General features: G+C 49.0%; 1 protein-coding gene across 1 annotated transcript in view; it reads left to right on the plus strand.

Annotated features, from left to right (window-relative positions):
• The window catches only part of LOC140403669 (multimerin-2-like), a 45,266-nt gene that overhangs the window by 26,018 nt on the left and 4,878 nt on the right, over positions 1-14,370 (plus strand). Inside the window, exons 5-6 of the mRNA XM_072491829.1 lie at positions 3,820-3,984; positions 8,713-10,731. Coding sequence (XP_072347930.1) covers positions 3,820-3,984; positions 8,713-10,731 — 2,184 coding nt within the window. The remainder of the gene's footprint in view (positions 1-3,819; positions 3,985-8,712; positions 10,732-14,370) is intronic.

Consider the following 14,370-nt stretch of genomic DNA (forward strand, 5'->3'; position numbering starts at 1 on the left):
TTCACAGTAACTTAATTTGAAGCCTACTTGCGACAATAAGCGATTTTCATTCCCCCCCGTACCTCCGAGTTGGTGAGTTAACAGTGAGGGAGGAGATTTAGGACCCTAAGGACTCCTAAATGACCGTCTTATGGACAGACGTCATTAACACTACACCCTGTATGCTTCATCCGATGCTGGTGTTATGTAGTTACATTGTATACCTTGTGTTGCCCTATTATGTATTTTCTTTTATTCCCTTTTCTTTTCATGTACTTAATGATCTGTTGAGCTCCTCGCAGAAAAATACTTTTCACTGTACCTCGGTACACGTGACAATAAACAAATCCAAATCCAATCCAATCCAAGGAAGAGGAATAGGCCATTCAGCCCCTCGAGTCGACTGATGGCCGATCTGTAACCCTGAATTCATATTTCGGCATTTCCTTCGGAACTCTTGATAAAGCGAAACAAAAATCTACGATTGCAGTCTTGAAAATTAAAATTGGCCCTCCCCCAGCATCTACAGCGTTTTTGGGAGAGTAATTTCTGGGGGATGTAGCAAGATTCCTTAAACTGGAAAAGATTACGTTTGCCCTGAGGGTCTCCGCGGAGTGGGGGGGGGGAGATTCTGGATGAGATGTTGTTCTTGTCGGTTTGTTGTGAGCGGGTGCGGGGCGGGGGTTAAGGGGAGACAAGGTCAAACTGTGAGGATTGTATTGTGTCCTTGAGTGATGATGCAATCATGTTATGCACGCCCTGGTTTGAATAAAAATATATTTTAAAAAAAGATCAGTCTGTTATAAGCAATGGACAAACTGAAACTACTTCAAATGGATTCTAAATATAACGACCAGGGGGTGCGGAGCGGGGGAAAGGGAACAGTTGGATGGTTGCATTGAATTGAATGAACCTCCCTCTAACGGAGAGGCCAGCAGTGAGCAGAAAACAAGTCTAATTGCCAGTTCCAGTAATGGTCCCTGGAGTAAACTTTATTGTGTCTGTTGTCTCGGGAGAGAGGTGTGGCGGCACAGACTGTGTGGCCAGTCACAGAGCAAAATCTAAATCAGCAGCTCCCAGGCAGGAAGCCTGAGCTCCCCCCCCCCCCCTATACAGGAAGCCTCTGCATTTAATCCATCAAATCCTCTGCAATTCCCAGGAAACCTTTGCGGCTGTTCATTCTTGTACTTGTCGGTGACTTGGGAACTGCTCAAACAATTCAAGCCCCCCAGATGTCCTGGGTTAACTGGATGTGGAGCAGCTAGAACCAGACGGCTCCTGGAGGGTTGCAAACACTTGGCCTTTTGCCCTCGAGGTTGATCAAATAGCCCAGGAACAAAAGGCAAAGGGATTCTGCAGTCCCCCCTTTATGCCACTATTAGTGCCTTCTTTATTTTAACACTATCATTAACAGTCCCTTTGTCGAAGAGAAACAGTTAATGTTTTGGGTCCGTACTGTCAATATTGGTTTAGCTCAGTGGGCTAGACAGCTGGTTTGTGATGCAGAACAAGGCCAGCAGCGCGGGTTCAATTCCCATACCAGCCTCCCCGAACAGGCGCTTGAATGTGGCAACTAGGGGCTTTTCACAGTAACTTCATACTTGTGACAATAAAAGGTTATTATTATATTATGATTATTCTTCAGACATTCGCTTTGTCACGTGTCCGTGACATCTTTGACAACCTGTTCATCACATCATTCTCCCCGAACTTTTTGCAGCCGGCTTTTAACAATGCCACCTGGGAGCGGCCTTCAAAAAGGCTGAGGCCGTATAAAAAGCGATGAGCGGACATGCACGCGCAAAACTCTGCGCATGCACACCGTGAGCGGGCATGCATGCGCAGTGCGGCCACATTTTGTTTTGTATGGTCGCAGTCTTTTTGAAGGCCGCTCGCAGCCAGCACAGTTAAAAGCCGGCTGCTGCGCCGGTTGCGCTCGAATTTGTACAATTGGGAGCGCTGGGACGGACGGCTCCGCGACCCTCCCGACACCCGCCGGCGACCCAGCCGCAGGTCGCGCCCCCCACTTTGAAAATGCCTGCTCCAGATTCTTCTGTCCCTGTAGTGATCTGTACATCTGTACATACATCTGCACATACACCAGGGACTACAGACAGATGTAACAGCCACAGCATCACTAGAGGGCAGCATCGGAGACGGGTATAAAGGGTCCAGCCCAAGGGAGGATCCGCCTCTTTCAGAAGCACAGGGCTAGTGAGCAGCAGCAGAGACAGCTCAGCATAGGCAGTTTACCTTAGCTTCACTGGTCCATACCTCTTGACTGTATTACATCTAGTTAAGATCTGGAAACAGAACAAACCCATTGAATAACGTATGTGTGTTAACTGGAAGTCTACAATCTTTATTCAGACTTAGAGAATAACATAGTCCCCAGCTCGGTTTCTCTCCCATAAAGCTCTGACCCCTGGTCAGGTACACATCTATGGAGACTTGCCCCAGTGTTCGTCCTCCTGTCCAACAGGTCACCCTCAGGCTCGAGTCTAGGGAAGCTATTTGACTGTGGAGTGCATCGTATTCAAACCAGATCCCGCCAGACACCCATGCACACCCGCTCGCGCACATTCTTGGAATTGCGAGCTGGGATGGAGCTCTGGCTGATATCCCCGTAATAATCCTAATAGACCCGGGAGCAGTGGCACCACTCAAGCGGCAAGGTTGGGGTTTAAGATCAGTTACCTCAGTCCAACCAGCAATCACTCTTTGGGGCCTCTTGCTCCATTTTGGCCTATTCCACAAGATCGTTGATTTCCAAACTATCCCAGCTGAGTGACCAAGAAATAGAATGCCTCCCTCGAGAGACGGTGGAAGCAGGTAGCACAGACTCATTCAGCTGGAAATTAGGTAGATTTTTAAGAAAATAACATTTTGGTGTAGCGTACACAATGTAAATGTGCTTGGTTGTGAAAAGGGCCATTCTGGGCCAATGGTTCTCAAAACCCTCCATCGGTAGTGGTTAATTTCCTTCATTATGGACTTGTTGTCGACTCATTAAAGGAGATGGTGCTGTGATTAGTCAACAACTCCTTGCAACTCCCAGGCTGGTGGAAGGTGAACAAAGCGGACCATAGTCTTCATTCACCCAGGAAATTTCTGAATTGCATTTACTCTTGTCTTAATGGAGTGTAGACAGGACGTGCTGAAGATACTCAGCAGGTCATGGAGTATGTGGAGAGAGGAAGAGAAACAATGTAAAGAAGGGACAGTGGCGGAGAGTTTTACAGCACAGAAAAGAGGCCCTTCGGCCCATCAATGTGTGGGTTAGGTGGATTGGCCATGATAAATTGTCCCTTAGTGTCCAGGGGTGTGCAGATTAGGTAACGGGGATAGGACGCAGGATATGGACACGGGTAGGATGCTCTTTCAAAGGGTCGCCGCAGATTCGATGGGCCGATTGGCCTCCTTCTGCACTGTAGTGATTCTATCATCGTGCCACGAAGCACCTATCTGTACTTTAAAAAAAAAAATTTAAAGTACCCAATTCAGTTTTTCCAATTAAGGATTTAGCGTGGCCAATCCACCTAGCCTGCACATCTTTGGGCTGTGGGGGCAAAACCCACGCAGACACGGGGAGAATGTGCAAACTCCACACGGGCCGTGACCCAGAGCCGGGATCGAACCTGGGACCTCGGCGCCGTGAGGCAGCAGTGCTAACCCACTGCGCCGCCCCTAAGCACCTATCTATTCTGAACCCATTTTCCAGCGCCTTCAGTAGTTGGCCTTTTCAGGCTTTAGTGGCGGTTCAGCGGTGAGTGGCTACGCTGCGTTCTCACGGCAATGTTGCATTTTCTCATTGATGCCGCTTTCTCCCTTCTGATGCAGCAGAACCTGCGACATCAACTGAGGACCGGCAGGATCTGGATTGGAAGCTGCATCAGGTGCAGGACGACGTTTCCGTCACCACCGCCTCCACACAGGCCTTTCAAGAGCTGTTGAATAACCTGACGAAAGTTAACCCCTCAGCGGGAAACAAGGACAACGGAACAGGTACACTGCGGCCGGAATCTTGGTTTGCGTGTGTGCGCGCGCGCGCGCTCTGAGCGGCTGCGGCAGGGAGCCCTCCTTCATCAGCAGCTGTGACTGGATCTCTCTCCCTCACTGCTGCGCAATGGGCGGTGTAGGATTTTCAAATATCAATTCCACAGATCTGGGCGCCACGGCAACGCCGGCAGGGGCAGGTTTAGCACAGTGGGCTAAACAGCCGGCTTGCAATGCAGAACAAGGCCAGCAGCTCGGACTCAATTCCCACACCGGCCTCCGGAATGTGGCGACCAGGGGCTTCATTGAAGCCTACTCGTGACAATAAGCGATTATTTTATATTTTTTATGTATTTATTGGGCCATCTTCGTGAACTGCTGTTTGCAGTAGGGTTTTAAGTCAGTTTAACTGAATGGTTTGCTTGCCTACGCGGCTAAGGGTTAGCCTGGGTCTAGAGTCACATACAGGCCGGGGGAGAGGAGGGGCGGCAGTGTAAGGAGAGCTGATCTCCACCCCGAATGGAAATAATTGGGTTTTTAACAACAATCCAACAGCTTTGTGGTCACTTTTACTGGCGCTAAATAGTGGAAGCAGTGGGGGGAGGGTGGGAGGTGCTTTGCGGGGAGGTTGGGCTCAGTGAGCAATATTAGTACCATTTTGACCCCCTCGAGGTGGTAATAGGGACCTAGTAACGGTTCAGACACAGGCATGAGATGGTTAGAGATTGGACATCTTTCAAAGCGCAGACGTGGCGGGCCCATCGGTCTCCCCTCTGTGCCAGAAGATTCTGTGTCGTTGGCACATTCATAGAATCGTAGTTTACAGTGCAGAAGGAGGCCATTCGGCCCATCGAGCCTGCACCGGCCCTTGGAAAGAGCACCCCACCCAAGCCCACACCTCCACCCTATCCCCACACCTCCACCCTATGCCCACAACTCCACGCTATCCCCGTAACCCCACCTAACCTTTTTTGGATACTGAGGGCAATTTAGCACGGCCAATCCACCTAGCCTCCACAGCTTTGGACTGTGGGAGGAAACCGGAGCACCCGGAGGAAACCCATGCAGAGAGTGCAAATTCATTGCAAACATTCAAAGATGTGGCTATGTTCTGCAGACAATAGCGTCAGCTTTGACCACTAGATTTTGCCCTTGAGAACAGTGACACCTAAAGACACTCCGTGGACACTGCAAGTATTTAAATTAATTAAAAACCAACATGAGGGGGGGGGGGAAACAATCACCCAGCATTGCCCACTTCCACCCTCTAGTGGCTGTTTTCAGAACACCAAGAGAGACCCATTGATCAAATCAGCTAACTTCTCCTCATGCTCGAGCTGGTGTACTGGGCAGGACAAAGGGGATGAGAGTTGTATCTCATGGCAGTGCAGCAACTTCACAACTGAACTGAGGATGTGCTTGCATTGGAGGTGGACGATACAGTGAATATTCACTAAATATGAGCCAGACCCGAGCAGAGACATGGAGAAAGTAGCGACAGACCAGAGGTGACCAAATCGCCTCCTTGGAGTCAGAAATAGCAAGGAGGGTGCTGACGCAAGGGACACTGAAGGGGAAGGTCGAGGACCAGGACAACTGTCGCGTCGTCAAAACCACTGTGTCGTAGGTCTGCTGGACGGTATCGGGGGCAGGAACCTCACCCAATATGTGGCCCTGATGCTGGGTAAGCTGGTCGGGAGGGAGAGCTTTCCCATACCCCCGGAGTTAGACAGAGACCCAAGAGGGGGGGGGGGGGGGGGATGCTGGCCACAACAGGTGGCACATGGCAGCAGCAAAAACAACAGCGTCAGGAACGACCATGTTGGCGGACCCCCAAACAAAGGGAAACCCTGGAGTATCCAAAGGGTAGCCGGGGAAGATAAGTGATGCGTTCAGGGAGTATTATAAGGAGCTGGACAGGGCGGTTTTGGGGGGGGTGGGGTGGTGGTGGTGAAGAACGGGACATGGGATGGCTCTTAGATGAACTGGAGTTTCCACAGCTGGGTTCCTCCTGAACAGAGAAGAGGCAGGCATTGAGGCACGGCCCTGGGGGATATTGACAGTATAAAGGGCATGAAGTCGGGGAAGGCTCCGGGGCCCGATGGCTATCCGGCGGAATTTTATAATGAGTTTGCGACAGACCTGGCACCATATCTCTTGGGGGCAACGATCAAGTTAATACCAAAAAGGGGGGGGGGGAAGGACCTTTTGGAATGTGGGTTGTATAGGCCCATATCGATGTTAAATACAAACGTGAAGGTGCTGGCTAAGTTGGTGGCGGAAGAATCTGTCCCAGGAGTGGTTGCTGAGGACCAAACAGGCTTCGTAAAGGGCAGGCAGCTTCCTAGCAATACAAGGCGGCTGTTAAATGTGATTATGATCCTGTCAGGAGCTCAGGTACCAAAGGTAGTGGTGTCCATTGATGTGGAGAAAGCATTTGACCGAGTGGAGTGGCGATACCTGTTTGACGTCCTGGGAAGGTTTGTGGCATGGGTGCGCCCGTTATATGTGGCACCGAGGGCGAGTGTGCGGACCAATGACATGGGTTCACGGAACTTTGAACTACACAGGGGAACAAGGCATGGGTGCCTGCTGTAAATGCTGCAACAGTGAATATATTCAAGGCGGTGGGATTGATGGATTTCTGGTCTCTCGGAAAATCACGGGATGTGGAGAGCGGGCGGAAAAATGGAACTGAAGCCCCAAGACCAGCAATGACCGTATTGAATGGCGGAGCAGGCTCCGTGGGCCATGTGGTCTGATCCTGCTCCTGGTCTTTATATTCGCATGAATGAGGTGATTGGACGAGTCTATGGCGTTAGCAACGCTGTAACCATGGGGATGGGAGGGGAACCTTTATTTTTGCCATGAGCTGAAAAGCAAGAAAAATAAAAACACAACGGGAGTGGATTTAAAGTCGTAAATAGTGTGACCATATATTGATAAATGTAAGTTTTATGGAGTTGGATGAGAAATTGCAATTTTCTTAAGGAAGAACGTAAAGGCATTGGAGGCTGTTTGGAGGAGGTTCACTAGATTGAAAACTGGAATGGGGTTATCGCTACTGGAGTGTGGAAGAGTGAGGGGTGACTTAATTGAATTATAAGAGAGTGAGGGGTGACTTAATTGGATTATAAAAGAGTGAGGGGTGACTTAATTGGATTATAAAAGAGTGAGGGGTGACTTAATTGAATTACAAGAGATCCTGAATGGCCTTGACAAGTTGGACATGGATGTGATCCGAACCTGGGCTGGGCTGGGGGGGGGGGGGGGGGGGGGGGCTCACTGAACATTTTTAAGGCGGGGACAGATAGATTCTTATCAGCCAAGGCAACCAAATGTCATGGGGAGTAGATGGAACGTGGAATTCGAAACGCAAACGGATCAGCCATGATCTCATTGAATAGTGGAGCAGGTTCAAGGGGCCGAATGGCCTACCGCCGCTCCTATTTTGTACATTTCCCATCCTTCTCCAGACACTGTTGACCGTCATCTATAACTTCATTACATTGGTTTGCTTTTTAAATGCTATCGTCACCAAATCGCTTCATCCATCTTTCACAAACTCCACTTTTAGGAACTTTGGCTCTGGAGTTCGGTTTCTCGTGAGTTCCACACTCCCATCACCTCTGTCCTCCAGAACAATGACGACAAGTCTCTTGTCTTCCATTTCAAAATCTCTCGAGCCCACCCCTGAATTTCTTAGCTGAAGTTCCTGGGCGGTTTGTTCCATTCTGCACCCTTTCTTACTGTTAAGTCCAGCTCCACCATCCTGGAGCTCTCCTCCTCAACCAAACCACCTTGCTGTCAACCTCAAAAGTTCCTTAAATTATTTTGTATTTGTGTTTGGTTCATCTCCACATCCATCACTCTTCCTTATGCTCCGAGCCGTTTCCCTCCATAGGTGCCTTTGTAAAGATCCAACCTGCGACTGTTGTTGAAGGGCATTGCAAATTTTTTTCTTTCTGTTCATGGGATGTGGGCGTCGTGGGCCGGGCCAGCATTTATTGCCCATCCCGGAGGGCATTTAAGAGTCAACCACATTGCTGTGGATCTGGAGTCACATGTAGGCCAGACCAGGTAAAGGTGGCAGATTTTCTTCCCTAAAGGACATCATCATAGATTATCATAGAATTTACAGTGCAGAAGGAGGCCATTCGGCCCATCGAGTCTGCACCAGCTCTTGGAAAGAGCACCCTACTCAAGGTCAACACCTCCACCCTATCCCCATAACCCAGTAACCCCACCCAACACTAAGGGCAATTTTGGACACTAAGGGCAATTTATTATGGCCAATCCACCTAACCTGCACATCTTTGGACTGTGGGAGGAAACCGGAGCACCCGGAGGAAACCCACGCACACACGGGGAGGATGTGCAGACTCCGCACAGACAGTGACCCAAGCCGGGAATCGTACCTGGGACCCTGGAGCTGTGAAGCAACAGTGCTAACCACTGTGCTACCGTGCTGCCCCTTACATTAGTGCCCCTTACATTAGTTCACATTAGTGAACCAGATGGGACAATCGACAATGGTTTCATGGTCATCATTAGACTTTTAATTCCAGATTTTTCTTGAATTCAAATTTCACCACCTGCAGTGGTGAGATTTGAACCTGGGTCCCCAAAGCATTACTCTGGATCTGCAGTTTACTAGTCCAGTGAAAATATCAATGTCAACTCTTCCCCCAAATTGCAACAAAATGTCTTACATGTAACATTTCTTTGATTTTGCAGAATTTCCAATGCTTCAGGATATATTAAAACCTCATGTTGAAAATTACTTGAGAAAGCACCTTCATTCCTTGTGGACAACCTTTAGCAAAAGAATGCAGGACATGTCTGACATGGTCCTCAATTTATCACAAGGCATAGAAGTCAACAGGAAGAACATTAATGAGCTCACGAAACAGCGAATACCTCAAAGGGAACTGGAGGAAATCAGCGCCAAATTACAATCAAAACTTGATGAGAACACAGAGCAGCTGCAGAAGATTGGAAACATGTTGGATGATCAACAACAGAAATTAGATTACGAATTGCATGCCCAGAAGGTTAACCTTGACCACAACCTAACCATCATTAAGGCAGAGACAGATCTAAAAGTCAAGCGCAGTCAGAAGATGATTCAGATTAAATCGCATATTCTAGATAACACAACAGCTGAGATTAAGAGTGAGCAAGACAGGCTATGGCAAGAAGTCAACACATTAAAAGATCTCGCAAAGGTCACTGAGCTCAAAGGCTCAAAATCCTGTTCACCGTGTGACTCAAAAGCGGTCACAGGAATGCCAAAACAGGGCTTTGACCAACTTAGGGAAACCATTGAGGTTCATTCGAGGAATATTACTCACTTAAATCGAATCTGTGGATCATGTCACCCTGCATCGAAGGTGATTACGGATTTGCAGCAACAACTGAAGGAGCAGGGGTCAAATTATGCACAACTGGTCGCTAGCCTGGAGAGAGAGATGAATCAAAAACTGACCGAGACCAGTGTGGGTTTTACAGAGAACGTTCTGAGGCTGAATGTTTCCTTTAACCATCGAAGTTCAAGTCACGAGGAACTTCTTTACAACCTTGACAGCGACGTGAAAGAAATGAAACAAAGGGTATACAGAATGACTGAAGATGACCAACTTTGTGACTGTCAGAAGTTAATTGCGGATTATGGCTTGTTTGCTGACAGCCTAAGGAACGCCAGTAACTTTATGGAGAAAATGTACTTTGATCTGACTGATGTTAAGCAGCAGGAGCTGGACCTGAGAATTAATTTAAATTATTCTGTTCAAGACCTGTTCAGGTCTTCCCAACAAAGACATCAGGATGTCCAGAATCTCTTGTACTCACAAGAGGAAAAAATCAACACTCTAACTGGGGACATCACAACACTCGAGCAGAACTCCACAATGATTATGGGAGAAATTAGGCATTTAAAAAAAATGGATGCCGCAATGAATTCGCACATCAGATACCTCAATAGCTCCTTCAGTTCCCTTTTGGAAGATGCTTTGAGGCACACAATCATTCTGCAGAGTGTGACGGGGCAGGACATATTGGAGATCACATCGGATGGTGCAACAGAGCTTCAAAAGCTTTCTATTAGCACTTTATATCAGAATCTCAGTGAGACAGAGAAAGACATTGCTACCCACAAGATAATTTTGCAAGACATCAACAGCAGAGTGCAGGTGCTTGAAGAGGGCAGCTCAAATGATGGAGTTAATGAATTAATTGGTTCTGGTAATGAAGGAAGCCTTTTGAAGGCAAACTCTTCAGAAATGGGTGATAGAGACCGCTTTTCCCTTGAACACATGGAAGCAAACCATGAAGCGTTGGAAAAGGAACAGATGGACGATTCAAAATATGATTCCAGTGAAATATCAAGCATTAAAAAAGACATTGAGATGTTGAATTTGAAAGTAATTAAACTGGAATCCAACTGCAACAATGAAGACCCTTACTTCAATCAGAGTTTGGAGCAAATGAAGGAATTGGTTACAAAGTCGGTGGAGACTGTGCAGTCAGATGTGTCAGCTTTAAAACAGTTCATCGACAGTCACATCTCCGTGTTTCAGAAGCTCATTGGGCACGCGAGCAACCTTTCTAATGGGACATTCCGCATTGGGCGAGGCCACTTTGGCTCCAAGCGATTGAGAAAGCAGCACAGGCAAAGTCACCATGGCAGCAAGCAGCTGGAGATTTATGGAAATGCTTCAATGGCATTCAATCAAAGTGGCATCCCAAATTCACTTGGTGAGTGCAGGCTTACAGCAGCTAAGAATATGACCGTTGTGCACTAATCTTCTTCAACCCCTCTGCAGCCTTTGACATGATTAACCGCACCCTCCCCCTTTTCCGGGTGGAGCGCTGCTGTTGAAACCCTCAACCAATCTTTGGAATAGTTGAGTATGGAGCTAGCAATGTTCTCCTGACTGGCCTTCCATAAACTTCAGCTTAACACAGATTCTACTGCCCATAATCTTATTATTTCCACCCTCATATTTGAACTTTCATGGACTTGTCTGCTCGGTATTAAACTATTGTAGATCTCTTTGAACCTTTGTGATTTTCCTCTCAGTGCCCACCCTATTGGCAGCTGTCAGCCACCCTCTCCTAAACCTTCCTCTCCTTCTTTAAGGCCCTGTTTAAAACCTACTCTTTGAACAAGCTTTTGGTCACCCCTCCCTTCTTTGTTTCAGCATCTGTTGGTATCTTCTTTTCTGTTTCTGAAGTGTCGTGGGACATTTTTCCATGCAACAAAGTCTCCAGGACTCTTGCCAATGATCACATTACTGAAATGAAAGTCATAATCCCGGAGTGCCATAGGCTGCTCGCCCCTTTTCGAGCTGACTGGTGGTGATTTAACCTGAGGGTCACCACACCGCAGGCGGGGCCTTCATGGATAACCTCCGTCGGTATGGGAATGGAACCCGCGCTGCTGGCCTCGCTCTGCATCACAAACCAGCTGTCCAGCCAATTGAGCGAATTGACCCCGTTGAGTACTACGAAGCCAGTCTTCGAGGTAGACATGGAGGTCTACCATCCAAGTGCATTCTGTGCTCTTGTTTCTCGCAGAATTTTCTCCAAATGCTCTGCAGGGAGAAATTCTAATTGATCAGTTATGTGGCTCCAGGTCGATTAGAGTTTTTAAAAATGTTTTCATTGGAAGTGCACATCCGTCCCTAATTGTCCATGAACCGAGTGACTTACTGGGTCATTTCAGAGTGCAGTTAAGGGTCATTGCTGGGGTCACATGTCGGCCAGACCTAGTAAGGACGACAGATTCCCTTCTCTAAAGGACATTAGTGAACCAGATGGGTTTTTACAGCAATCGGCAATGGATTCGTCATTAGAGTTTATAAATTCCAGGTTTTTATTGTATTCAAATTTCACCTTCTACCATGGTGAGATTAGTTTCTGGGTCCCCAGAACATTACTCTGGGTCTCTGGATTACTAATTCAGTGACAATACCACTGCACCACCACTTCCCACATAGGTGGCAATCAGTAAAGGTTCCTTTAACCTTCTTTCGCCTGAAGCTATAAGATTTATGCTCTGCAGTCAATGCTGATGATTCCTCAGGGCTCTCATACTGGACTTTCTTCTTCCTCCTCCCCCGCCCACACCACCTTGCGAGTCTATCCTGCTGTTCAGGCAGGAATATAGAGGGCACAATCTACCTGAATGGGGACAGACTCTTGTAGTGCATGATTAGCTGGGTGTTTCCCAGTACTCGGAGCGTCGAGAAACACCCCACTATCCAACGCCCATCCGAGTAGATCGGGGGCCTCAGTGGGGAATTCCCCGATGAGGCCTTGTTCCCTGCACTGAGGAGCCCCACTCGCCAGAACTCCTGTGTAGTGAGAGATCGGGTTGCCATTTCAAAATGGCATCCCAAACTCTCGATGTTCTGACACGACCTGCCCCCCCCTTCCCCAACACACTATAAGAGTCTCCTCGGGCCTCCGCATACCTCCCTGATCTAATCCCACCACAGTGTCAAAGTTCCCAGATGGCACCAGAAGTGCCACTCTGCCCAGAGGGCATGCACTTGGGGCCTCCGATCCCCTCGGAGACCCCTATGAGTGCCATTCCATCTGGTCCCCATTTGTGGAGACCAGCACTGAACGGTGCTCGCCCGAGGTCTCCAAGGCGAGGGGGTTAGATCCCACACTTGGTGGTTAGATTTGGGGAATGTATATTACTGAGACTAGCTGTTTCACTCTTTTTTTTAAAAATACATTTTTTAAAATTCTCCTCCATTTTCACATTTTCTCCCACATTTACATCCATCAACAATAAACAATAATCAGCAAGACGTCAGTCCCCATAATAACAACAATGATCCCATCTACCCACCAACCCCCAAACCTCAACCCACATGTTTACATAAGCAAATGACAAAAATAAATCAGGGATTACCCGTAGTCACCCTTAATCTACACAGCTCCCACCCCCCCACCCCAGGCCTCCAGCTCCTCCCGTCCACTGCCTCTTGTAAAACTCCTCCCCCTACCCTCGGTTCCTTCCCCCCCAACTTTCCACCCCGGCTAGACCACTCGGACCCTGTTCTGCCAGGCTCCGATGGCCGCAGCCCCTCCCCCCACCTCACTCCCGTTCACTGGCCGGCTTAAACCGGCCAGCGTGGAGGCCCCCGCCCGGGTCCCTTTCCCCCTTGCCTGGCCCTAGGAAAGCCCAAAGATCCCCTTTTAGCACACAAACCCCGCATATCCACCTACACCCCAAAGAACTCTCATTTCGAGTGAAAGTCCCGTCCCTTCCCTCGTCCAAATACACACCACCCTGGCTCCTTTAATCTCTACACCCGCGTGCAGTGATACAAAAAAGAAGAAAAAAGTCATGAGGTTACATCGGCACATGGCCATTCCTCAGTTTGTCAGCTCTGCCACAGAGCCCTGCTCTCGCAAACTCCTCCGCTGCTTCCGCCGTTCCAAAATAAAAGTCCCCGAGCCTGCAAGTCACCCTCAGCCTCGCTGGACATACAATGCCGCACCGCACCTTGCTAATGTACAGTGCCCTCTTAACCCGGTTGAAGGCAGCCCGCCTCCTCGCCAGCTCCACCGTAAAGTCCTGGTATACACGTATACCAGCTCCAGCCCACTGCACCACCCGCTTCTGCTTGGCCCAGCTCAGGACCCTCTCCTTCACCCTGTACTTACGGAAGCACAGTCACTGCCCTTGGCGGCTCACTCACCTCCACGACCGATGAGCCCGATCCAGTTCATATCGGGAGGGGTCCTCCCCCTCCCCCAGTAGTTTTGCCAGCATCGCGGCAAAATACTCAGTCGGCTTCGGTCCTTCAACTCCTTCGGGCAGCCCCACAATCCTCAAGTTCTGTCACCCGGATCTACCCTCCAGGTCCTCCATTTTTCCTCGCAGATCCTTGTTAGTATCCATCACCTTCCGCATCTCCCTCCCCATCGAGGCAAGTTGATCACCGTGCTGCAATAAGGTCTCCTTCACTTCCTTCAGCGCCTCCCCTTGCTCTCGCACCTCCGCCACTGCGCTCGCCACCTCCGTCCTCACCGGGGAAACCGCCTCCTCCACCAGCACACTCAAAACCTCCCTCATCTCCTTCCTCACCGTCCCCATGCATTTCGCAATCTGCGCCAACTGCTTTTCAAATTCCGCAGCCATCACCTTGGTTATTTCTTCAGCCGTAAGCAGTGCGGCCTTCCCTGGTGCTCCAGCCTCCATTTTTCCTGGTGACCCCGCGGTGATCTTTCCACTCCCCGACAGACCCCCAGCTGGTTTTTTTCCGGCCGTTTTTCTGCTCACCCTCGACATTTTTCTTTGTTCCTTCTTTCCTCCTGTCTTCTCAGTGCCTCCTCCATGCCTTCTCCCTTCTTCTGCCGCCTCTGCGGACCCTG

The sequence above is a fragment of the Scyliorhinus torazame genome, chromosome 28 (assembly GCF_047496885.1).
Source record: "Scyliorhinus torazame isolate Kashiwa2021f chromosome 28, sScyTor2.1, whole genome shotgun sequence".
NCBI classification, from domain to species: domain Eukaryota; kingdom Metazoa; phylum Chordata; class Chondrichthyes; order Carcharhiniformes; family Scyliorhinidae; genus Scyliorhinus; species Scyliorhinus torazame.